A 26,557-nucleotide genomic window follows, 5' to 3' on the forward strand; every position below is an offset into this window, starting at 1 on the left:
TGGCTCCGTGGCTTAGAGGCGCGTTCCCTCCCGCTCCTTTCCACGCCTGACTTGAGCTGGTGTTGATTTCACCTAAAAAGACCACGCTGTAGGCAGTCCCTGGGCTTCCTCTCCCGAGCGGTACAGGACCCTGCAGCAGCGGTTAGAATCTGGCTTCCTCTGGACAGCATTAACACTGATTTCCAAATGGTTACTGTGCCAGCCTCCAAGATTATTCATTATTCTCAGTCTATGCCAGCTTCTCTCCTTTTTAAAAAAATAAAGTTGCATTTAAGACAGCAGACTGTTACCTTCTGGAGGCTCTGGTTCAACGTTTGTAACCTGAGTTAGAGAGAGACCTGGGCTTTAGACCAGTTTGTCAGAAGATGTTTTAAACGGTCAACTGTCTACAGAATCCCAGTATGGTGGGGGTTGGAGGACACCCCTGGAGATCATCTCGTCCAACTCCCCCAGCCAAAGCAGGTTCAGCTACAGCAGGTTGCACAGGATGGTGTCCGGGCAAGTTCTGAAAGTCTCCAGAGAAGGAGACTCCAGAAACTCTCTGGGCAGCCTGCTCCAGGGCTCTGCTGTGTAATCAGCTGCAAAAGGACTCTTCACTTTTGCAAGCATCTTCCAGTGATGCAGGCCATCAATGAGAGTGCCAAGCTCATACAGTTCTACTCTAGTTAGTTTGAGGAGAATTAACAAATGCTGACAGAAGGTTTGGAGAAATAAAACGTGATGGAAATCTAGTTTTGTAAAGCCTGCAAAAATCCTACTTAGAGTTTCCATACGAGCACTTAAAGTTTGACTGGTTTGTGTGGGAGAGCGATGCTGTCTTCTTAAATTTTACTACACTAATGTTGTTAAAGAGCAAATTATTAAAATAACATTCCAACCAAGGGTTGATATTGGACTGCCACTGGCAGAATCCATTTTTCCACAGGCCCAGTGCTTCGTATAGACTTAAAAGTGGATTTTGACCTAACAATAATTGGCAGATGGATATGATCAAGTCAAGGAAATGTGCACGTTTTGATGTCTTAATTAGAGTGCAGTGATTTTTTTTTTAAACTTCTGTTCTTCAGTTGTTAAACATTAACTTCTCTTCAGGGAAGTGGATGCTGCTGCTAATTGTTTCTGAGAGTGAAATCAAACACCTCCAAATCAATATATACCAGCTCCTGGAAGAATTGACATCCTGTCCGGATAGTTAAGATTTGTATTGACTATTCAGGCTCTCAGTTGTTCCTCTCTGCAGTAGTTTATAGATCCTGCCAAGCTAGACAGAACAGAGTAGATGCTATCAAGAGCAACCTGCTTTGTCTGATGTTTGACAATGTGGAAAACAAGGGGGTTACCAATGACCTTCAAGTCAAGGTAGAAGCATCACATGTTAAGTATTAATAATAGTGAATTTAAAATAATGTGGCAAGTTGGCTTTTACCCTGCCCTGTGGATCCAAGGACTATTAGAGGGCTTTTTACTTTTATTTTGCAGTCTTTATAACACTTGACTAAGGCCTCTGAATAATTTTGCACATGAGGGTTTTGATGCTCTCTGTTCTTTGGTGCTAGGGGGATTGTTTTGTTTTTTTTCAGGTACTTCTGCTGCCATCATCTTTGTTCCCTACTCACGTAGTCCTCCCTGTTTTCCTGCAGAATCCCTAACTCCTGCAATAAATATATCTGCTTTTTAAAACCCCACTGCTAAGCCAGCCATATCCAAATATGCTTCAGTCCATTGCATGGTTGTTCTCATCTTTGTGTCACCGCTGTTGACCTCAAATAGCTTCTGTTTCATTGAGTAAGCCTCCATTTAACCTTCCAAGGAACCTAGAAGTTCCTTCTACCACCATGGCACTGCCAAGGTACTCCTTCAGAGTGCCCACCCTGCTGTTCTGGGGTCCCTCACCAGAGGTTTTGTACAGGAACAGGCACTGCTCAGAGTTTGGGTGTTTTGTTACCAGCTCCAAGAGAACAACAAGCCCTGTAAATACAACTTGAAGAAAGGAGCTTGTAAATCTTTAGGTGGTAGAAATGTTAATTCTTCAGAGTAATACAGGAAGCAGGAGAAGGTTTTAAGTTTGACAAAACTTAAGAAAATTATGGGAAAGATAACAATTTTTTCTTCTCCATTAGGATCTCATAGTTATGGGGAGCAGCCTGTTAGGTGTCTAGAGCCACTGGTTTATTGCAGAGGAAAGCTAGTCCCAGTCTGAGATTCAGGAATTAGTAACACGTTGCTTTTCTTCATTCTGGTACTTGACCTCCTCTCACCTTGGTTCCTCTAGTGCTAACTGGTTTGGTTTTTTTTTTCGTGTGTAAGCATATAGCTGCAATTCTTTCCATCTCTTAATTAATTTGTGACTTCCTTAATTAGTTAGTGACTCCTGCCTTGGGTTAGGCAGGAGCAGAAACAAATGGTCTCTCTTGTTTGCTATGGAAAAGGTAAGGCCTGATAATGGTTTTGGGCAGCAGACATTTGTCTCAGTTTCAAATGTAAACTCTTCTGCTTCTTTAGGAATTCTTTAAAAGGGAAGGCTCTGAAACACAGGACAGAAAAACTGATGTTTGAGCCTAGGAATCACTTAAAATACTGTTACTTTGCTGCCAGAGCAAAAGTGCTGTTAAAAGAGTACTGCCCCAGTACAGCTGGTTCTAGAGGACAGAAGATAGGACAATTGCATGAGTTTGCTTAGGCAAGAACACTGGATTAAACTGTGACATTCTTCTGGTCACAGAGATTTGAACTCTTGTGTTTTCAGGGCAGGAAAAACTTCACCCGTGGAAAACCAGCATGAGGCTCCTCTGCATTTTGCCTTTCTTTGCCATGATTTTCTGGCTAGCTGAAGGTACCCTGTCAAAAACAGATGCAAAGAAAAGTGCTACAAAAAAACTTGAAGAGAAGGTAAGAGAAAAAGCAGAAATGTTTATCTTACCCAACGTGTGCAGTGAGCTGACTGAACTTTGGTGAGTGGACACAGTGTTAAAAGCTTTGGTGCATTTCTGTGGAATCTCATGTGTGTAAATGCCACTAACTGAAGGTCTCCTTCCTCTTCACTCCCTGAACCAGTAGGATGTAGTCTTCTGGAGTTCTATCCCACACACAAGCTGCAGAGGCAGGGACTTTAGGCCTCTTGCATTGAGACATAGAGTCATAGAATTGTTTGGGTTGGAAAAGACCTCTAAGATCGAGTCCAGCTGTTCCCCAGCACTGCCAGGTCCCCACTGACCCATGTCCCTCACACCACATCTCCACGGCTTGGGAACCTCTCCAGGGGTGGGGACTCCACCACTGCCCTGGGCAGCCTGGCACAGGGCGTCACAACCCGTTCAGGTAAGATATTTTTCCTAATGTCCAACCTAAACCTCCCCTGGGACAACTTGAGGCTGTTTTTTCATGTCCTTTTCTTGTAGTAGTTTGGGCCAAGAGCACTGGCTCAGTTACTGGTGGGAGGGAAGGTGCCCTCAGCCTTGAGTGGAAGGCTGTGTCCTGGTGGAAGAGTGTGATGAGCCTTCACTCAGCAGCTCCTCTGCAGGCAGAAATGATTCACAGGCCTGGAGCAATCTGAGGAAGTGGAGCCAGCGTGCTGAAGCCTCTCTTGACTTGCTGACCATGTTCTTGTTTCTTGTCTGGCTTCCTCCAAAACTGGAAGAAGGCACAGCAGTGTGAGACACAGGGTTGTGTGGTGAGGGAGCATATTTGCTTAGTGTGACTGAGCACGTTGGGTAACAGCAGACATGGTCAAAATCTTCTCCCTTAAATTATAAGTAGAGTTAATCCTTCATTATGCAGATACCTCTGATTGTTTCTGTTGCTTGCTCAGTGTCTGTCAGAAGAAAATCTAGTCTGTGGGCAGTGAGGATAATGCCAAGGGTTAAGACAGACCTTATCCCTAAAGTCCCTGGGCTCAGTCAGTCAATAGCTGGTTTCTGGGTGCTCACCATGCATGCTGAGTTAGGAAGCAGAGCTTCCTCAGAGAAAGGTGTTCAGAACCTTGGCCTTCAGTGGCCACAAAGCACCATACTCAGTCTGAAATACATCCAGTTTAAAAGCTGTCTTCAAATTCTTTGTTAAGAAGTCCTAACCCCTTTTAATGATTATTATTTTATCATTATTTTATCCTTGTTACCTCAGAAAGCATTTAGACAGCAGAGCACCATCAGCTGTGGTGAATGATGTTCTTTAATCTTACCTCTTCTTGATATTATTTTTAATTTATATGCTTTTTGCCTTGCAGACAAAGTTCACTGATGATGACACATCATTTCTGAGCACTCTTCTTCCAGTTTTAAATCCAGCTGCTCTGCATCATTTAAAAGGAGTGCTCAGAGTTTAAGGATGTAATTCTTTAATTACTTCTTTTTCTTTTTGAAGTCTGTTGCTGCTGAAAGTGGCTGCTGCTTAGAGGTGGTTCTAGGAACTTCTCTTCTCCCCCCAGACACTGCATTCTGATAAAAACGTGCAGGAGCGTGGGCTGGTGGTTGTGGATCCAAAGGCAAAGGACATTATACTGGAGCACAGAAGTTACTGCTCCAAGAAGGTGAAGGAAAGACATTTCTCAGGAGATGTTCTGGGATATGTTACTCCAGTAAGTCAATAAAATTCATAAAATTGGTGCTTTGAATGAATATACAGTGGATTTTGCCCTTCTGCAATCTTGTCTCCCTGCTTTAAAGGCTTTCTTATTGCAATGAAAACTTCTGGTGAAATACAGTTGAATAGCCAGAAGAGCTTTTGAGGGCTGGCCTGGGATTGGGGTTCTCTCAAACCCTTCTCCCACCCATCTCTTGGAGAAGATCTAGGTCACATTGTTTTTCTTGTCACTGGTAAAATGGAGATGATGGCATTCTCTTGTTCTTGATGAGCTGTTTAAATCTGCAGGAAAGTCAGAAGAGGAGGACTGGAAGTGTCCTCACACCATGCAGCCACCAACTTGAACTTTCAAAGTAAACAGTAAAAATTTTATGCTGCTGTCAAATTGATCTCTCTTGCTCTCCAGTCTGACTATTATCCAGAGCATCCTTTCTTGAATAATAAATGTTCCTTCCCTTTGTTCAGCTCTTCACTCGTTCAGGTCTTACACTACTCAAGAGAGAAATAGGTGCTCTATAAATTTTCACCTTTGTCTATTTCTCTTGAACCTAAATGCAGCACCTGCAAATTCAAAACTGTGTTGGAATCTATGTGCAAATTCCTGTCCTTCAGGTGAATTTGTATTATTTGAAGATTGCCTTTCATGAGGCTATCAGAGTTGCCAGAGTATTTCCTTATTTAAATAAAAATGGTATCACAGAAGCTTTCCTCAAAGTAACAAATGTGGATCTAGCAAATGAGCACATTTATGTCAAAGAATTGGTCAAAAGTAAAGTGAACTGTGTATCTTGCTTTTACCCCTCTCACATTTTTTTTCCCTTTCTCTTTTGCAAGTGGAACAGCCATGGCTATGACATTGCTAAAATATTTGGAAACAAATTTACACTGATCTCCCCAGTCTGGTTGCAAGTGAAAAGAAGAGGGAAGGAAAGGTTCCAGTTCACTGGGCTCCATGATGCTGATAAAGGTGTTATTTTCTTTTTCATTGAATATCTATTTTCTTTTTCATTGAATATCTAGAGACAAGTAAGATCTCTGGTCTTGTTGCAGACTGGGCAGCTTTGGCAACATATGCAAGTGGGTGTTTCTGGCTCTGCCTGGTGGTGAAGTACTTTCATCTGTTCCATTTTTTGGGACTTCTCTTCAGTGAACTTCTTTCTGTTCCCACCTGTTTGCACATGTGTACATGTTTTATCTGTCAAAAGAATAAGTGGAAAGATTGGCTCTTCCACCAGGCTGTCTACAAAGCCCCTCTTAAAAGAAGGGACAAAGAATCTGTACAGGCACAAACAGTCTTTGATGTTTTCTCTGTGCAGTTTTTACCTGTTGTCTTGTTTTCCCCATTACAAAAACCTTTGAGCGAGTTTGTTTTGGGAATAGAAGATAAATTTAAACTGAAGATAATATTTTCCCTTACTGTCAAGAAACTGGCAGCAGGTTCAGATTTCATGTTCTTAACTAGTTTCTGGTTTTGAACTTGATTGGATGTGGAGTCTCATGTGGAACTATAATTCATACCAGGGTGGTGCCTACTAACAAATTCATTCTAGTGGCTGCCAAGAGGAGGGGATGGAACACTTGAAAGTACCATCTTAAAAAAAATATCCCTCCCAGGTGATGCTTGGTGACTGCAGGAGTGTTCTGAAGAGGCAGTAAAGTGGTTTCCATGATGAGACAGAGCTCAGGGAGAGGCTGGGTAGAGGCTCTGGCATGTGGTAGATGCCAGTTTTGCTGTGGTGGAGGTGAGCAGCTTCAGAGGCTGTGTTGGGGATGTTTTGTCTGTGTGGGTTATGAACCAGCAGTCTGTGGCAGGAAGCTAGAAACAATGATTCTGTGCTGCATTATCTGAAGAATGCCTGTGAAGTATGTTGTCATTGTCAACATCATTTATTTTTTAACAGTTGTTTTCTTACTTGATACTCTTTGACAGGCTGGATGAAAGATGTCAGAAAATCCTCCAAAACCATTAAAATAGGTGAGCCTGTATTTTATGTTTGTCTGGTTTTTATCTTTGTTAACTGCTAGCAGAGCAAGAGAAGGCTTTGTTCCAGGTGGATGTGGGAGATAAGGGGCTTATCTTGGCATAGCTCTGGGAGGGAAGACAACTTTGTATATAGCACTCCATGCTTTCCTAGGGGAGCAGCCTTCAAACTTGTTGCTCAGGGTTTCTGCTTAGTTAAAAAGGAAAAAAAAAATATTTAAATCTAAGTCAGTCATACTTCCCTGCATGACAGTAGAAAAGTCCTCCTTTGGCTCTTCTCCCCTTGAATTTGGGAGCTCAAGGGATGTGCCACAGTGTGTGTCTTTAGGGGGAATGGCAAACACTGTAACAGAGATAATACTGTGCTAGACTTTGTACATATTTTTACAGCAAGACTTTTGTGGAGCTATGAAACCCTTCTTCATTCAGAAGGGAGTATGAAACTTGAAATACATTTAAAAAATTGATTGCTCAGTCAGATATTCTAAATTACTTCAGCTGCCAGATGATAAAGCCTTTGAAATCTCTCTAGACTCCTCTAAAATACTCTTTCACATCCTTGGTAGTTAGAAAGGGTTTGGACACAGCTCTGTGTGAGTCGCTGGCCCTTCCAGTGTGCATGATTGTCAGCTGCTCCAACAGCAATTTTCCTGACTCTTCTCTGACTGTGTTTTTAATAATTTTTTGTTGTTGAAAGAATAAATCAAATAATCTCAAGTGCCCATGTTTCCAAAATAAAAATTTGTCATGGGGCCTTGAGATGAGTGGAAGAGTGAAGTAATACAGGGCTGTGTACAAAGGAGTAGAGCAGAGTTTGAGGTGAACTTTTCTATCTTGTTCCTGTGGTAGAAGAGATGCCCAGCTTGCAGAAAGATTGTTCTCCCACGTTGGTGATCTTTTGAGACTGCACGTGGGGCCATAAGTGATAGTTCCATTTAGATAGTTCAGCCAAGTGAAGGTATCTTTTCTTAAAACTTGCATCAGTGCTGACCTTTAACTAAAGGTGAAATGAAGAAGAATGTTCCACAGTGTCCATTTATCTGTGCTGCTGAAGTTGGTCAGAGTGAAAGAGCAGAAGGAGTGAAATGATCTCTGCCACAGGTTATGTGGCTTAGTGGCATTTCTGCTTGTATCTCCTCTATTCTGTTTCTGCAGAAATACTCCAGTGTAAGTGATAAATTCTCACTTTTCACTACTGACTGATGACTTTGCTTCATAGTGCCTCGAATTTTGTTTGATGGCTGGACCTATCAGGACTTCATGAGTGTTTTTGGCAGTGAGGATGAGATAGAGGAGCTTTCCAAGAACATGGTTCTGCTAGCCAAGGTAAAAAGACTTTTTGCTAATTATCAGCAAATAGCATGAGATGATATTTGATTCCTTCTGTAATGGATGTTTTCTCATTTCCAGTAGTTTTGTATTCTACAAAATAAAATTCTGCTCAAAAGAATAAGAGGGCAGAGTTCCTAATAGTGTGTCCTAGAAAGTGTCCAATTCCTGTAAATACAGAGTGTAGGAACACTGAAGTGCAGTTAACTACAAGTCTAAGGTGAGCTTACATAAGTCTGATCAACATAACCTTGTTAAGGTCTTGTTGGCAGCCACACTGGTGACTTTTACCTGCTTTGAACTGTGATTAGTGAAACCTGTTCCAGACAGCTGACAGACTGGGGCAGCAGTGGAGACCTGCTGACCTCCTCACAGGGCTTGCCCAGTGAGCAGACTGCTTTCTCTTCAATTTCTATTAAAAAATAAATCTGCTAAGCAGGGGCTAAACTGGTCAGAGATGGTTCTGATAGGCAGAGAGAGTGTCAGGGGTGCAGTGAGTGCTGGTTTCTGTGTTACAGGAGTACACTCATGCTCGTGTGCTAGAGCAAATGAGCCACTTTTAATACTAACTCACTGGGTATCTGTTAATGCACAGTTCTGCTCATGTCTGATTGAGCAGTTTCCTTAAAGTGCTAAGAGTGTGGGGAGAGGAGAAGAGGATTTCCTTTAAGGAGTGGTTCCTGGTTGCCAAGGCTTTCTGGGCAGCCCCTTAGCTAGTGGCTTTAGAGCAGTGCAATGTGTAGCACTAGGCAGGCTGCACCCAGAAGACACTCAGCTTTAGAGGCTGATTCATGGCAGCCTGCTTAATAACACTCAGGAAAAGTTCCTCCCTTGCTAGACCATGTAAAGTCTTCATGTGCTCTGGAGGAAGATGGATGTGTAGGTAAAGTGAATAGTGTCTTAAAATTTGTAACTGATAACATCACTTGTAGCTCTATCATGCTAAACATAAATCATCACAAGTGAGATTAGCTGTGGGAGAATTTGCCTCTGAGTTTGTAATCAAGTGTATGCCCAGTTCACATTTTCCTCCTTAGAGTCAAGGAATTTTTTCCCAATATGCATGTTAATGTGTGTCAAATGATTTGCTTAACAGCCATCTTTCATTAATGGCTGAATTTTCCCAGTCCAGTACTGGTTTATCCTGTGGGAGTAGGAGTCATGGATAACTAATAGAGATCTTTAACTTCTGCATGTTCATTAAATACTTTGCTGCATGAAAGACAAAGCTGGTATAAGAATACAAAGTGTGTTCAATCTGTAGGAGTACAAGAGAAACTACAGTAATTGTGTGCTTTGATACTGTGTTGTCATCTCTGATCCAAGCCTAATGAGGAAGCATGGTGATTAACTGTATGTTGTTGTTGGTTCCCTTTATTTGATTTATTTCCCTTTATATTATTCCCTTTAGAATGAAAACTTCGATGGTTTTGTAGTTGAAGTTTGGAGTCAGCTGGGAAACCAAAAGCAAACGTGAGTATAAGTCTCCAGGATGCAATGCTGAAAAATCAGCCCTTTCAGAGCATCTTTTTAGTTTGTCCACGTTGATCTGAACTTGCCATTATAAATAAATACATTCTAGGACAAGGTGAAGAGTGGTACCTGCACTGCACCTTCACTCAGGGGCTGGCACCAGCCTTTGTTACAGCATTGAGTGGTCTGGGTTACTGGGTGAAGCTTGGAACTGTGAGATGCTTTCAGGACCACCAAATCTGAATTGGTTTGGAAACCTTCTAAACCTTTCTACAGAGAGCTTTTAGACATACCAGAAGTAAACCCCAAATCCCCAGTCTGAAGCAAAGCTAGGGAGAAACTGGCTTCCTGTTCTTACAAGCACAGTGTATTTTAAACTTTGGGGTAGTTAGCTGTCTTTTCTTAGCTCTGCTATGAAGTTTCAGTGAGGCTGCAGCTGCTAGAGCTAAAGGGCTTATCCACATTAACTTATTTCTTGACATATTCTGATTGCTTTTCCTTGAGCAAAAGCCTCTTGGCTGTCTTAACATCTCAGACACAGTCAAGGTAAGGCAAGGTCCAAACCACTGCTTCAGGTGGAAAAGGCAGAATGTGTGGTAAGTAAAATGATTCAATGCAGCAATCTGAAGATTCTGTGATAGTTCTTTCAAGAAATTCAGGCATCTGTTCCCTGCAGCACAGTATTCCTGCCAGCTCTCTATTGCCTAAAATGTCTGGGGGAAAATACTTAAAAGAAAGCTCCACAGAATGGAGATGTTGTTCTAGAAGACTTTTACCTTTCAGAAATGACTGCTTCAGGTTATTCTGCTCAGGGCAGACTGATGATACCTAATAGTTACTTCTGGAATTGAGTGCTCTTAGCAGAGTCCTGCCTTTTGCCTAAAATCAACAAAGGCTGAGGGAGCAAAGAATTGAAACTGCAGAACCTTTGTAGCCTTGTTGGGGGCTTCACCATGTGCACCAGAATGAATAATCCTTAGACTGATGGTACCTAATAGTTACTTCTGGAACTGAGTCCTGCCTTTTGCCTAAAAACAACAAAGGCTGGGGGAGCAAAGAACTGAAACTGCAGAACCTTTGTAGCCTTGTTGGGGGCTTCACCATGTGCACCAGAATGAATAATCCTTAACCTAAATGCTCTTGGTCATAATTAGGTAGTTTGCCTGATCATTGCTGAGAGTTGATCTCTGTACTGAGCTCTGAACCTATTGCAGTGTCTTTAAGACAGGCAACAAGATGATTTAAGCAATTAGTAGCTGCTAGCCAGAAGTTTGGTGTAGTGGCCAGTTTATTTACTGTATCTTCAGGAAAATTGGTGCTTTTTCTATTAGTTAATTTACACAAATGTAAGACAGATGCTGTTACTGTAATTTTAAGGCTCACTGGAGACTAACTGAAGTCCACTAACATCAAAGTGCTGTAGAGCAAGTGACACACAGGAACAAAACATACTTTTTATTTTGTTAGCTCCATGCTTGCTTGTGGCATGTTAAAAATGTTACTCTTTGCCAGGAGCAGTGCTGGATAAAGCCCCATTGCTTGTCCCATCTGGTAGGATCAGAGCTGTTGGCACTGGAGAAGGTGCTGCTGTGTAGTTGCTGCTCAGTATTAATCCCTTAGATATTCTCTGTCTGTTATGGACAGGGGTGGGAGGTATTTTCCATAATTCAGAGAAGGAAAGGGTTCTTGTAGAATCACAGACTGGTTTGGGTTGGAAGGGACCTTAAAGATCATCTAGTTCCAACCCCCCTGCTGTGGGCAGGGACACCTCCCACTAGAGCAGGTTGTCCAAGGCCCCTTGTGGATAGCAGAGCAGTTATTCCCAGGAAATGGGTGAGCATGGGTGGTCTGCTTCACTTGTCCCTGCCAGAAAAACACTGGAGCAGCCCGTGCCATCTTTAGCCCACAGAGTGGCAGCATTGTGACATGATTCTTACCTGATCTTCCTTGTCAGAGGTGTCTCTCCAGAGTGACAATCAGCAGGAGAAAAGCTTGTTCTTAACCTTGGAAGGGCGAGGGTCAGCTGACAGGTGGGTGTCAACAGAGATGACCCCAGATACTTCAGAGATGTGAACAGCAGTTGTGTGTGCTCCATATAAAGCATCTGTTTTAACAGCTAGGTACATAGTGTAGGCTGTCCTGATTCAGGTCCTTCAAGGTCAAACACCTGAGAGTAGCTTAACCTGCCTCTGGGTAAAGGAACAAAAGAGCATAATGGTGCTCCTAGGAACAGGCAGGGCCTTCAAATTACTTTCAGAGCTGTCTGACAATACAGGGAGACCTGCCCTGCTGATACAATTTCTTCCTATTATTTAGCATGAACATGTTTTAGTTTAAGAAGAAACTAAAAAATCAGATTTTTTTTTTTTTCTGAAATAGAAGGAATAGTCTCACACAAGCAGTTAGCAACATGTTATTGAGGCCCAGCACAGGGAAATAAACACCTGGGGCTATGCTGTAGCTGCCAGCATGTCTTCTGGAATGACAGAGCAGTGTGGAGCTAAGTGGAAAATGTTCCACTTGGAATCACTATCATTTTCATTTTTCAAAACCTGAAGTAGGTGGATACCCAGCTATTAAATTAATAAATAATAAAAGGGCACTCAGTTATTCTAGTGCATCCTTTTGTTCATCTTTGTTGAAGGGAAGGCTGTGGACATAGAATCATAGAATCATTTAGGTTGGAAGGGCCCTCCAAGATCATCAAGTCCAACCACCGAGCCACCAGGGCTCCGAAGTCCTCTGCCAAAACAGATCAGAATCTGTCAGGGTTGGAAGGGACCACAAGGCTCCCCCAGTTCCAACCCCTCTGCCATGAGCAGGGACACCTCCCACTAGATCAGGCTGCCCAGAGCCTCCTCCAGCCTGGCCTTAAAGACCCCCAGGGATGGGGCCTCAACCACCTCCCTGGGCAACCCGTCCCAGGGGCTCACAACTCCCATGGTGAAAAACTTCATCCTCACACCCAGCCTGAATCTGCCCTCTTTTTGCTTTGCCCCGTTCCCTCTAGTCCTGTTGTTACTCGATATCCTAAAAAGTCCCTCCCCAGCTTTCTTGTAGCCCCCCTAAGATACTGGAAGGCCACAATAAGGTCACCTCAGAGCCTTCTCTTCTCCAGACTGAACAGCCCCAACTCTCTCAGCCTGTCCTCACAGCAGAGCTGCTCCAGCCCTTGGATCATTCTCATGGCCCTTCTCTGGACACACTCCAGCAGCTCCACGTCCCTCTTGTAATGGGGGCTCCAGAACTAAATAGTGTTATGGAAGAGATCTGTGGTCCCACCCAGTGCAACCCCCAGTGGTGCAGGAACATCTGATACAGCACAGGCTTCTTTGTCAGGCTTAAAGTGACTAGAGAGTGAGATTTGCTTATGGAACATTTGTGCTGGGGATGATGTTTCAGCTACAAAGACAGCATCTGCTCTCCCAAAACAATGTGCTGTGATACTTTTTAGCAGAGTGCACCAATATTTCTTGAGGCAAGTGAGTCTGCAAAAGGTTGTGAAACCTGCAGCTGAGTGTCCTAACTCACTAGTAAATTGGGGTTTGATTTAAGCACTTCCTCATATATCAGAGAGCTGGATTAATTGCAGCTCTCTTCTTGGTAGACCTCAGCTGAGCAGCTGTCCCCATGATTTACCTTCTTTTCCATATTTTTTCCATAGCTAAACGTGGATGAAAGAGGCCTGGTGACATCTGCATAGCACATGCTTTCCCTGTTGCCTTGATGTCAGAGCTTGGAACACTGAAATCCTTAAAGACCTTGTGACAATTAGATTTTGTACCTCCACACAGGGTTAGCTCAGTGCAAAGCCTCTGTAACCCCTGAGTGCTGTGACCACCCTCTTGAAGAACTTGTGATCACTGAGCATTTTTAAAATGAGGCAAATTTAGACTCTTCTCTGTCAGCCCGTTGCATGTTTGTGGAAAATTGTGAATTAATTTCTTTATTGGGGTGGGGCATGTGCACTTCAACATAAGAAAAAAATGAAAATTCTTCATGCAGGGTCTGAGGGGTTATCTAAAAAGAGCCTTCAGTTCCTTGTTTGTCCTAGCTGGCCATACTGATGAGGTGAAATGTTGCTAAGAAGTTACACTCTGGCCACTAAGACATGAAATTCTGTGGTTTCAGGCTCACTGTGTATCTTCTGGTTCATATTTTCTTAACCAGAACTAACTTAATGTGTCCCTGTTTGCTCTCAAGAACAAAACATTTACTAAGCATTCAGGTTTGGGGTTAGAATTGCTCTGTAATACTCAGCAAACTAAAGTCTTAAACTCTGCCAATCCTTTGTGCTGCTTTCTTTTGCATATTCATTTAAATGTTGGTTTTTACCAGTGAGGACAAATCTAATGTGAGCTGGAAGGCTGCAGCATCTAACTGATGCTGACAGTCACTGCACAGTGAAAAAGTGTTCAGCCTCCCATCTTTAATTCTAAGACAGAGGAAAGTAATCTCCAAACAGAAATCTAAAGCAGCCAAGGTGTCCTGTGCAGATGGTGCTTCACTTCTAATGGTGTTTGCTGCTGCTTAGACTTTAAACCTGCTTCTTAATTAAATAACTGTCTTTTATCTGAAAGTTTCTTGACTAATTTTGCAATAATGTATTCCAAGTTATTCATCCTGTGGCATTTAAGCTCAGAAATGTACATGGCAGAAATATTGAGATAACTGAGCAAGCAAAGGTTCTGCTGCTTGTTCAGTTAACAGCCTGACAGGATGATCTCTCCCTTGCTAATCTCACTTGAGAGTTTCTGGGGTGGTTTTTTTTTTCCTCTCCAGAGAGCTGGGTCATGTTGTGAGAAAGGCATGAATGTACCCCTCAGAACCTCACAGCACACATGAAAGTGCACCCATTATTCTGATCAGTCTGGCATCAGCTGACAGATGGCACTGCCTGCACACAGAATCAATCTGGAAAACATGATTTTTTTTGTCACCACGTGCTGCAGGCACTTGGTATCATGCAGAAGATGACCTTCAGACATTTTATTAATGTTGGTAGGAGTATAGGAGCAAAAAGCTCTTCTGGCAGTTCTATCCTTCATGTTAGTCCCTGAAAAATTAATCTATTAATCAAAGATTTGCCATAATTCACTCTAGTTTCTTGGTATTAACTAGGCGATGTAATGGCACAAAAGGGCAATTTCTTCTTCAAGCAGACAGCTTTACTCTGTCCAATTTTCTTGACAAGGCATAAATTTTAAGGAGTACTGACTACCAACTTGTGCAAAAAAGTAGCTGAAGTTGGAAAGTTGCAGAGTTCTGAAGGGTTGTGCAGCTGAAGGGAAGGATGTGACAGCCTTACATGTCTTCTGCAAGGCTTCTCAACCACACCTGCAGCCCCACACAGCAGAGCAGCAGTGCTGGAAAAAGGGAGCTCTGAAAAAATGAGCTTCCCTCAAGCTCTGGGTGATGAAAATTTGGAGGCCTTCATACTTTACAGGGAACAAGATACTTTGAAATCAAGAACACTTGGAAAATTGACCTAGCCAATGGCAGAGATAATAGATGGCCTGAAATAGTAGGAATGAAGTAGACATTAATTAGCTCAAGATAGAGTCTAAAAGCTGCCAGTGTTTTAGTAGCTACTCTGAAGTTAAATTTGACAATGTTGAAGTCTATAGTAAATATTTAATGAAGCCTTTTCAGGAAGACTGATTCTATTCCTCTTGCCTGCACCTCATTATAATGTTTAAAATGTCAGTAACTTTTCTTTCAAAATTACCAGTGGTAATATGGGAGAATACTGTGTTTAAAACACTGGAAAGCACTATTGGGACCCAGTGAAGTTTTATTTATAGCACACAATAAATGAGCATTCTGCTATTGCTGTTTGGGGGCGAGGGGGAGAGTGCACCTTTGATTTACCTAATCTGTCTTGTCTGACAAATGGAAGTGAGCCTAAATTAAGTCTTGAGCCATTAATCCTCTCTGATTTGCTCAAATGTTTTCAGGGCTCGGAGATCTGGCTTGACAGGTTAGTGAGCAGATGTTAACCTGGGTTTCTTGAGCAAGAATCTGCAATTTTCCAGCTACCCCTTTTCTTCCTGACCTCCTCCAAGTTGGAGCTAATTGGTATTTGGCCAGAGCTACCTTGCTTGTGTTTGGTGGCAGGAGGAGAGAAGTGCCTGTTGTGATGGAGTCTTTTTTTGTTGGAGTCCTGTCTGCTAGCTACAAAATGAAACCAGCAACCCAGACTGCTCTCTGGCCCTTCCTGAGGCCACAAAGCTCTGTCCTCCCACAGCTGCAGGCTGTGGTTCTGTGCTGCATGCAGTTCTGGGTTTGAAAGTGACTGCTTTTGGGCAGTCCCTGCTTTTTTGGGTACATTTTTATCTCTTCTGGCCAACCCCCAGTGTCTGACATGGCTGAGGAAGGGGGAAACCCTCAATTTAGTATTCACTTGATTATTTTGTTTTCACTGGATCTGGTTCTAAATAATCCCAGCTGCTTTTCTTATGCTTCAAAGCACTGGGACGTGGGTAGCATAAGTTTAGGACCTGGGGCTGGATAGTCACATACCTGAAGATACAGAGTGGTCTTGTTTGTAAATGAAAGGAAAAAGACATTACCTTGCTCTGCATCTATGTGAGGTTCTTTCTCCTCTTCTGCCCTTCCTTCTATCCCCTCACCTTCTACATAATTTAAAGTCAGCAAGTGTTTTGCATGGTCTGGAGGCCCCAAAGTTCCTACAGCTGACAAAGGCAGCCAGGCAGAGAGAGGAGAGATCCAGGCTGATGAACAGTGTAGAATCATCTCAGTGCCAGAGGAATTGATTCTTGGGTCAAATTTATCTTACATGTAGCATCTCTGACATCTCATAAAGGGTGTGCTCATACTGCAGTTTGAGCATAATTAGTTAAAAAGGTCATTTAGCCAAGAGACACAAATCAGTGGGAATGAGGGCGTAGCTAGTTTAATACTGATTATAGTTTTTGATAAGATTATGTCGTGTGGGAGCTGTGATGTGTATGTTGGAGTCAATAAATGCCTGTTTGGTTTAGAGCTGTCATTTTTTAACCTGCTCCTGTGGAAGAGGATTCTTCTGTGCTGTTATTGATTTGTCTGAACAGTGGCACTCTTCGTGTGGCACGCATACGATAAGGAAATGGGAGGGAAAGCTGCTCCTTTCCCAGAGCAGGACTGGTAGAAGTACATGCTGCAGACAGACCAAAAGCTGATTCCTGGAATCTCATGTCTCCCCTCAGAAGGAGAACTACCTGTGGCAGTGACAGTCCATGGGCAAGAGCTGTTCAGCTCAGCCAGCTCTCCAGCTGGAAGCACAAAATACTGATGCTGTTGGGAAAGTGATAGAATATTTTGTTGGTTTGCCAGGATTTAGAGAGTAATGGCCTATGTGGCATCCTTAGGAAGTTTTCCTCGGGCATCAGACTGTTTCAGGGAAAATTAAAATCCATGGTTATGTTTGGACAGTGTCTGTGTTGTGCAAGTCAGGCATCCTTGCTGTGAAGGATCATTACATTGGAACATAATTATTGCAGAAGAATATCTCTAGGATGATACTGGCTTGAATCTGGAGGATATTCTGTTCCTATCACCTTTCAGATCAGGAAGAGTAAAAGCAGTTTACATGAGAATTTGGGAGTTTATTTTAGTATTGCAGTGTGAAGAATATCAGTATGAAAATCAGCTTTTGAGAAGGTGTTCAAGCAATGCCTGTGGAAGGTGATGCTTCCAGATGGGACATTGTCAAGCAGACATTTTGTAGCTGTACAGTAATGCATTGAGAAACAGAAGGACTATTGATAGAGAAAAAAACCAGCAACAGAAATGTTTCTAAACACAAGTCTCAGAAATAGCCCTCAAAGATTACACAGCTTGCTGTGAAAGCACCTTTACAAATTCTCAGAGCTCATGTGTAGTAACGTAGTGACAACTTGGATCTGTTCAACAGCTGCTTGTTTCAGAACACTGTTTGGTCCTTCTATTGATCCCTTTTTACTGAAGATGACCTCAAGAGGTGACCTGCTCTGATAAGACACTTGCTAAAGATGCATATTTAGATTAAAATTAAACTAGGAAATATTTTAGCCCCAAGGTGGTCACCAGTTCCAATGAAACTGTCTCCAGCAGTTCAGTGGTGTCAGTCCTGGGAGAGGGCAAACCTCTGATCAGTCTTTCTGATGCTTTTCTTGCTGCTGTGGTCGTTTTCTACAGAGTGTGTTTGGCTCTCTCACTGGCTGCATCTTTTTATTATTTATACTGTTAGATGTTAACTTGCTCTTGCCAATATACAGCACTAGTCTTGCTGCCTGTCCCTCTAACAGAGGATTTATATTTCAGGGAATTGATTCACCTGCTCATTCACCTTTCTGAAGCTCTGCATGAAGCACAACTGAAACTCATACTGGTCATCCCTCCTGCAGTGGCAGCAGGGTGAGTACTTCTGTTTAGATGGCAGATTTCATACTTCCTTGCCTGACACACCATAAATTCAAAGCTTTGTTTATAGCTGTGCAGCTTAAATGAATCAGAAATTGTTTGAGTTTGGTAGTGCTGTCTTCATGGGTGTTGTGCTGAGTAGTCTTGGTAATTATGTGCATTCACACACACCTCATAACTTCTAATGTCAGAGTAGCTTGCAGAGGCACCTCCTGTCGTGGTGTTAACCCAAGATGTCTGGTAAGAACTTCCAGAGGAACAAGAGCAGGAACAGTTGTGGAGCTTAATGACTTGTTGCCCAAGAGTGAAAAGGGCGTCGTAAAGGTCACATATAAAAGAACTTTCTGAGCCTCTGGGCATAACTTCAGCTGTGATAGCTAATAATTATTCTTTAAGTAAGAAAAACAGAGCTGCAGGAAGGAATTCTGTCCAGAATAGGGCTGTGGGGTTTTAAAAGTATTTATTTTAACTTGAGAATTCATATGTACAAAAAATGGATTTTGTATAAGGATAATATTTATAATTGTTAATGATTCTGTTTGTGCAATGATTTGAATCTAACAGGTGTACCAGTTCATATGCTCTTCTCGTGCAACAGCAGTAAGCAGTTCTTACTTCTCAGAGTTTATAGCAAAGAGAGATTTACCTCCTAAGATTGTGTTTGTTGAAAAAAAAAAACCAAAACCCAAAGCCCATGTGGAAAATGAGAATGTGTTTTCATTATGTGTGGAAGGAATTTAAATCCTCTTGAAGTTTTTACAGTGTTGGATGAGATTATCCATTGAGTGATGTATAGTAAAACTGAAACATCACAGTTGTTACTGTGTCTTTGGTCTTTTTTTTTTTCTGGAAAGAAAATGACACTCCATTATTTGAGTATTTCAGGGAGATTGTGTCTAGTCCATCAGGGTTTTGTGCCATCAGTCAGTGATTAGATCCATGTGCAAGTGAGCAGACAGAGCTGAAGGCAAGGGTGGAAGGTGATCCAGCATACCAGCAGGGTGATGTGACTTCATTACTGCAATTTGAAATTGAAATGTGAGCTATGCCAATGCTACACAGCTTTATTAGCAAGAGTTTTGCCAGTATCCATCTGCTGTTGGGGAACATTTGTTCACATTTGGATGCCCTTCCAGGTCAAAAGAGGCATGGTCTCTTTGCATCATGAGCATAGCTGTCTGGTGTTCTACCTTGTGGGAAGTGTTGATGGTGTGCAGCAGGGCTCTAAGGATTTACAAGGGCTGGATCATGCCTTTCAGAGAACTGTGGTCATCTCATCCCCAAAACAGCCAGGCTCTGAATCTCTATAGCCCATTCTCCCCTTTCCTTGCTCCTCAAGGGTAACGAGTGTCCCTGCTACACTGTGGGTAGGCCAAACATTAAAGTTATGTGCCTGTCATGGGCCATGGCCTGTTAATGTCAGAGTGAGGTGCTCCAACCCCCTGTTTATTGTTTTCAATAAATCTGGGGGGGGCTTTTGTCATATGAGACTCCAGAAGAATGAAGCACAACCTGCTGTAGAGGATTACTTACATGAAACAACCTTCCTAAAGGAGTTGAGAATGTTTCAGTGGGCTCTGCTGACTGCAGAGCAGGTGACATGGGGCACACAGGCTCGTCCTGTGTTGTGCTTATTCCTTATCACTGAATTTTACCCTCCTGGAACAGGTACCTCCTCCTGGCTACACAGATATTTTTGGTTTTCTGGGCTTGAGTTGCTGATAGTGATAACTGGGGACTCGTATTCAGAGTCCACAAGGCAAGATTTTTTATTTTCATTTTCTTTCAAGCTGTTCAGCAGCTTTATACCTGCATGTGAAAATCCAGTCATGTAAGTCAATCTTAAATAGAGAGCCATTATTTGGCATTTTTCAGATGAGTATTAGTAGACAGCTACAGGAAAATATTACCATGTCCTATTTTTCTCACCTTGGGCTGTATGACAGTGTGGACAGCCTCACAGCCACTACAGTTTATGACCCTTTAACAGCACAATTTCAGGATGTTGTTGTACAACCTCCTAAATTTCCTGTAGGCTGTCCCAGTTTTTCAGTGTACATTCATTTTCAAGGTGCCAAAAAGGCTGAGAAAATTGAATGCTTGAGCAGGCTCGTAAATGTCTCTTCTGTGACTGGACTTTCCTCTGCAAGTCTCAGGTTTTTGTTCAGTTTGTAGGGAGGTTTGATAGCATGAGGGGAAAACAGCATTTCTGCCTAGAGGTACCTGTGCAGAGCCTGAATGCTGCCTGCTGAGAAGGTGCAGGGACCCTGCAGTAGGTGACTAAAGAGTTGTCTATGTGCTGGGATCATTAGTTGTCTGCACTATAACTGTGTTGTCACCTCTAGGTTAGTGATGAAACCCTGTCCAAACCAATTCCTGAGTACAGGATGGGTGCTCTCTACCATCTTAAGACTGTAAGCCCAGAATAATATCTACCTGTTGTTTTACTCTTCAATAGATGCATGAAGTCCAGCTGCAGTTTATTTTCTGTGAAGCTGTGTGCTTCAGGATGGCTTTTGTTGCTTTGTTTTCCTCTCTTGCATGGTGTAACTATTTTGTAGCCTCAAAATGGAGTAGCTAGTTTAATGCAAAAATCCCTTTGCTACCAAGTGTGGCTGGCCACCAAATTTTGACAGGCAGAGAGGGACAAGGAATGTGTCAAAAATCAGAGCAAAAGCAAACAAGATAAATTCCATGTAAATTGGTAAAGCAGCCAGTCCTGTCAAATCCTACCTGAGCAGGGCCCTTTTCTTTAGGGGCTGAAGGGCTCTGACAGCCTCCCTGCTTTGTGAGCAGACTCCTCCCTGTCCCTCCAGCCCCTCTGTTTCTACCTCAGTTCTGGTGGGTTTTGCATCATGCCCTGGGAGGTGCTTTATTCCTAGCACAGCACTAGGTTCTAGTGCATCATGGCATTAAGAGACTCAAGTCTCAGAACAGCCCTAGACTTCTGCTGTTGTTTCTTTTTCTCTAGCCATGTATGGCTTGTTCCCCTTTCCTCCCTGTGCTCTGTATTTTCCATGGTTTTCCCATGTCAGACACACACCCTGTAGCCCTGGGGCAGTCCAGCACTCTGCTACACTCCTCATCTTGTAATGCCCAAAAAAAGAATGCACTCTACCAATGGAGTCAAGAATTGTTTGTCCACTTAATGTTCTTATGGTCTGCCAGCCCCCACTACCTAGTTAACAGAGAAAAGGTTCATTGCCTTTCCAGATGGAATTGTTACCCAGATTTTTCCACATCCTGCCCCTTTCCATGGTGTTAGGCTCAGCCTTCCACCCTTCCTGAGGGTCCTGAGGCTGACACCCAGGAGTCCTCGAGCAGAAAGGTGACCCCTCAGCATGGTGAGGCCTTTCTCAGGAGCAGGGTGATATCCCTGCTGGAGGATTTTTCTGTGTCAGCCTCAGGGTTCATTTGGGGCTATTCTACTTGTGTTCTTACCACAATCTGCTGCCTCTTTGCTGGCTCTCAGCTGAACTTGGAAGTTCATGTGAGCTCCTGAGGTCAGTCAGAGCTTTTCTGTGGGTGGTATTCCTGGTGTTGGAAGCACTTTTCCACCACACAATTTGAAGGGAAGTTCAGGCCATAAGATGCAGAGGATTTTAAAAGGAGGAAGCTTTTAATCAGCACTGTTTTTCAGGGTGAGGCACCATGTGTTGCAGTTAATCAGAGCTACAGTGCAGGCACATTGTTCCTTACCACCATGGATATCTCATGAGGTAACCTTTGCAACAGTCACAGATCATTAATACTCTCATTTCTTGCAGATTTCTCTGGAACATTATGGGCTTGTCTGCCTTTGCATCACGTGGGTGTTTGGTGGGGGGATAAGAAATAGTTTGAGGTTCTTGAGGTTTGGTAAAGTGAAAAATAATGAGAAATTACTGCATCTTTTCTCCTGTCTGCCATTTATTTCAGTCTTTCATGCTGCCCTCTTATGATCTCCATTTCATCTCAACTGATAGTTCCTTTTTAAAGCAATTTTCTGTTGTTATTAATTGCAACCTATTACAGCTAAAGCAAAGGAGAACATTTTAAAACCTTTTCCTAAAATGCTATATCAGTCACTTCATCACACAGATGCTTTTTAAAATGCTAATGCATGCCCTGGTAGAATTTAAGTAATTGCTGTAAACAATGTTCACATTAAAGTGCATTTGCCTCTTTTGATGGTAGGGAGAAAGTGGAAAATAGTACAAACCTTAAAATTCCAGTTCATCATGGTGCCTGCTGACATCACCAGATTCAGCCTCATAGCCAGGGGGGCCTAAATCTGTGTTGTTTGTATACAGTCAGACAGGGCTTTACAGTCTAATTATCTCAAATCCCCAGACAAAAGTCAGAGCCACTCCAAGTCCTCTGCATCCTTAAACACATTGTGCCTTGACCAGAATTTGTTTTGTTACAGTTAACTGTGTTTTTTTCAGGACTCTTTCACAGCTGAACATCACACTGAGGCCTGGACCTTGTGTTGTCCTCACCCCTCCTGCTGCTCTTCTGCATCCTGACAGGACAGTGGGCTCCCAGCTCCAAACCCCTTCTGAACTGGGATTTCAAGACAACCCATTAGAGCTGGGAAGAGCTGCCTAGCTGATTTTTAACCTGAAATTTGAATTACATGCCTGTCCCTAAATGACCTTTTATGTAGAGGAGTAGTGGAGTATTCCTGTTTTCTAGCTGTGGGAAATAACACCCAGAGTTTATATGAAAGAATCTCAAAGTCTCATTCCTCTAAACCAATTATTTTGTCTCTTCATGCATGCTGAAAGTTTCTGGGATTTATTCATAAACCATAATTACCCAGAAGAAAGCATTAATCCCATTCTTCTCAATTAATACTCTTACATAAGCCACCTGTCTGTGTCTTCCAGCTATGTCTTCCCTTTGCATTATCTAGAAAAAACACTTTTTGAGTAAACAGGCAGCTGAAAGTGCATTACAGAAACATCCTAAAATGTTCACAACGTCCATGCATGCTTTAAAGCTCAGAAGTTTGAATGTTGGATTTAATGATATCAATAAGCAGAATCCTGACAGTTTCTTTCTGCCTTACTTGACTTTTTAGATAGTAGCTGTGCTTGAAAATGTTTATTTGATAGGATAACAAGGCTTCAGCTGAAAAGTGCTTTCCATTGTGTATTAAATGTCTCATGTCTTGAAACTCACTTTGGATTTTAACACATAGTTGAAAGTGTGTTTCAATGCATCTTATATTCCTTATTTATTGGAATCGCTGTGGACTGTTAATCAAAAGTAGAGCAGAAGGCATGGAAATAAGTATCATCAAGAATCAAATAGTATTTTAGAGTTCAGCAGCTGGCAAAAGACTGATAAAGGAGACATGAGCTGTGTGTGGAATACCCTAACCAGCTGGGATGCTAGGAGCTGAAATGTTGCTCCTTTTGTGTTCCACCCCGATTAAAATTTAAAGAGAGAGCATAGTTAAATGTAAGCAGTTTATTTAGAAATTTGTAATTTAGACTCTTTTGATATGCATTAAGATCAAAGCAGTCTGGCAGCAAATGCCATCTGAAAGGAGACACTTCTAAGAGCTGAAAATACTGGTTTACTTAGGGAAAAACAGGCTGGAAAACGCAGCACTGCACAGGAGAGCAAACCCACAGTGCAGGAGGGAAACCTCTGGGGTCATCTGTTTAACTTCTCAAATTCAGCTTTTGCAGGCAGAGCCTCAGTGAGACCCATCCTGTAGCTGAAGCTTGCTCCTGGAGCTGGAGCATTGGTGGAGCCTTTGGGTGCTGGTTTGCTGCTGAAATGTCCTGGACTAAAAGAAAATTTCACTCAATTCTTTTTTTTTTCAATCCAGACACTATATTCCTTTACAGCACTTTGGTTTTGCCTCTGGTTGCAGTGTTGTCCAGACACAGATGCAGTGGCATGGTCAAGGGGTGGGAATGTGTGTGGGGGCTGATCAGGAGGCAGGACTCTTGGTGGGAAGATTTGCTGGCACAGAGGATGCACTTGGAGCTCCTGTGGTGGCAAACACCAAGTGAGGTAGCTGGTGTTTCCATCCACCCCATCCCCAGCAGCTGCAGGGTTTGCCTGGGAGCTGAGGTGATCAGCAGGAGCCAGAGCTGTGCTCTGGGATGTGTGTCTGTCACCCTGGGACTCCTCCTGGGGCTGGGGGACGTGTGGCTGCCTGTGTCTGAGCAGAGGTGCTGGGACTGCTGGGTTGTGGAAGTGTTTGCTGGAGCAGGTGGTTTGCTGAAGGTTTCCAGCTGGTCTTTCAGCAGAGTGTCTCAAAATGGTAAGAGTGTTACTGCTTTTAACATGGATGGACGTGGGGAGATGTATAAACTCTGCAGGGACCATTTCTAAGCCAGCAGTGGGTAGAGGGGTGTTGTGCCCACTGGTGATGGGGGTGACTCCATTTGTAGTGACTAATCCTGGGCTTAATTAAATTCCTGGCTTAAATAGATGCACTTCTGTGAGTCCTGTACTGCTGAAATAGTGCTGGTGAAGGTTGTGTGGATGTTTTTACACTGCTATCACAAGACTCTTTCCAAACAGGGCAGCTGTGCTTGAGTGAACTACCTTTATGCCTGTTTTAAATAAATATGTACTGTTAAAAAAAAATATAGTAAATGGGACTTGAATTTAACTGCACCTGTTAAGTCTGTAAATCACAGGGATTGAGCTGCTTATTTTATTTGCTTCTCTATACTTACATGCTCTATAATATGTTAGGGGTGGTTTTTCAAAGGCAAAATGTGAGGCTTTGAATTGGAGTAGTACCTCTTTTCTGTCTGGAAGGAAATTTAGTCTGACTAGATTACTGCACGTTCTCTCCAGGTTCAGCAACCATTTTATCCATGGTGCTTCCTGGTTAATGTAAAGAGAACAATGAGTAAAGGAAATTTTAAAATTGATTTAGGTGAGCTTTTGTTGGAAAGAGCATCACTATTCCCCCTGGGTCCTACTGTCCTGAGAAAGAGCAAAGGCAGACAAAAAGGTTTGAGGGGCTGTAGGTCAGATGTTATATCCACAGAGATTCTGAATCTATCAACAAAGCTGGGGAAGGGTCTAGAGCCCAAGTGTGGGGAGGAGCAGCTGAGGGAGCTGGGGGGGCTGAGCCTGGAGCAAAGGAGGCTCAGGGGAGCCCTTCTGGCTCTGCACAGCTCCTGACAGGAGCCTGGAGCCAGGGGGGGGTCAGGCTCTGCTCCCAAGGGACAAGGGACAGGACAAGAGGAAACAGCCTCAGGTTGTGCCAGGGGAGGTTTAGGTTGGATATTAGGAAAAATATCTTCCCTGAAGGGGTTGCCCAGGGCTGTGCCAGGCTGCCCAGGGCAGTGGTGGAGTCCCCACCCCTGGAGGGGTTTCCAAGCCGTGGAGATGTGGTGTGAGGGACACGGGGCAGTGGGGACCTGGCAGGGATGGGGGATGGTTGGACTCGATGATCTTAAAGGTCTTTTCCAACCAAAATGATTCAATAAAAATATCTGGACTTATTTGGCATGCCACTGAGAACTTCTTTTGGGTATTTTTAAGGGAGGTCACATGGAAGATACTAAGAGCTTGTTTTGTCATGCCCTGAGTATATGATGAAGTGACAAAGCTGGTTACTTTTGTCACTGTTAAGAGTTTGAGAGTCACAGATGAAATGTCTGTTAAAGTGTTGATTCATGTGCTCCTGAAAAAAACCCCTCACACCTGCTTAAAACCTCCAGAACTTTGGAGTTTTCTATATATCCATCATAACTAATATGCACAATTAACAACAGTTTTAAACCCAGATTGCTTCACTAGTTTAAGAAGCCCCTGGTAACCCAAGGCACCTTTATACTTCAGTAATTTTACCAAGTCTAGCAGGATAATACTAGATGTGTGTCAGACTTTGAGTCTTGGTTTAAGTAACAGCATGAGAAGTAGCTGCTGCTCTTACTTGTGTCTTAGTTCCATGCTTAGCAGTGCAAGCCTGAGCCCCTGAGCAGTGTCTTTCATTTCACCTTCTGGGACATGGTGTTTGAGACAGCCAGGAGTAAAGCATGTTGTAAACAAATCACTGGAGCTATCACTGTCCTCAAGAATACTACTACTGGTAAATTGCATACAGTTTAGCTAGAATAAGTTGTGATCTTCTGGCCAGTTTCTGACAGTCTGTATTAAAGTGGTGTTTGAATTAAAAGCAAGTGTTTGTCCCAGGTAAGAGGTGCACTTAATTTCACAGTTCCACCTCTAGCAGAAGGACTGGGAAGCATTAATGGAAACACAAGGTGTGGTTCCTTCTCTCCAAAACAAAAGCTCTCAGCATGGATTTGATGTAAGAACCAGCTCCCTTAAAGTAATCCACTCTGCAGAGGTGTGACTGTTGGACTGGGATAACATTTCACGTGGGACCCATCAGCAAACCTGGGGTGGAATAAATAAACCAAGTTCATGTTTTAATACAAGTCATATTTTCTAGACCTTTTCCTGCATCTTTCTTAATATATGGTTCCCTGTACCATACATTTCAAGGCATGGCCCTTAGATTTTCCAGAAGGAGATATGGGTCCATATGATATAGAGCAGAACATATAGGACAGCCCAGATCAGTGGTGCAGCACATGCCTGGAGAGTCTCCTGTATTCTGGATACTTTAGACCTGTTGCATATGCAGTATAAAAATCAGCCTTTGCTGCTCCTCTGCAGAGGCTGCTGGACCTCTAAACACTGTTTCTAAGAGAGAGAAGTAAAACATGGAAATGCACAGAAAGCTTCTGGGCAGACCTGTGCTGGAAGAGGATCAGACAGCTCCAAGATGTTGAGGCAACAGTGAAAAGAGAGGTAGGGAAA

At 42.9% G+C, this 26,557-nt stretch overlaps 1 protein-coding gene across 2 annotated transcripts in view; it reads left to right on the forward strand.

The window, feature by feature from the left end:
- The first annotated feature begins 2,721 nt into the window (after positions 1-2,721).
- The window catches only part of CHID1 (chitinase domain containing 1), a 96,871-nt gene continuing 73,035 nt past the window's right edge, over positions 2,722-26,557 (forward strand). The window contains exons 1-7 of one of the 2 annotated variants that reach the window (XM_008935998.1): positions 2,722-2,889; positions 4,424-4,573; positions 5,413-5,545; positions 6,509-6,553; positions 7,779-7,885; positions 9,300-9,361; positions 17,666-17,758. In XM_008935998.1, the coding sequence (XP_008934246.1) occupies positions 2,779-2,889; positions 4,424-4,573; positions 5,413-5,545; positions 6,509-6,553; positions 7,779-7,885; positions 9,300-9,361; positions 17,666-17,758 (701 nt within the window). In that variant the 5' untranslated portion in view covers positions 2,722-2,778. The remainder of the gene's footprint in view (positions 2,890-4,423; positions 4,574-5,412; positions 5,546-6,508; positions 6,554-7,778; positions 7,886-9,299; positions 9,362-17,665; positions 17,759-26,557) is intronic. The other variant, XM_008935999.1, reaches the window with a different exon arrangement.

This window comes from Merops nubicus, unplaced genomic scaffold (genome assembly GCF_000691845.1).
Source record: "Merops nubicus isolate BGI_N331 unplaced genomic scaffold, ASM69184v1 scaffold332, whole genome shotgun sequence".
Lineage (NCBI taxonomy): Eukaryota > Metazoa > Chordata > Aves > Coraciiformes > Meropidae > Merops > Merops nubicus.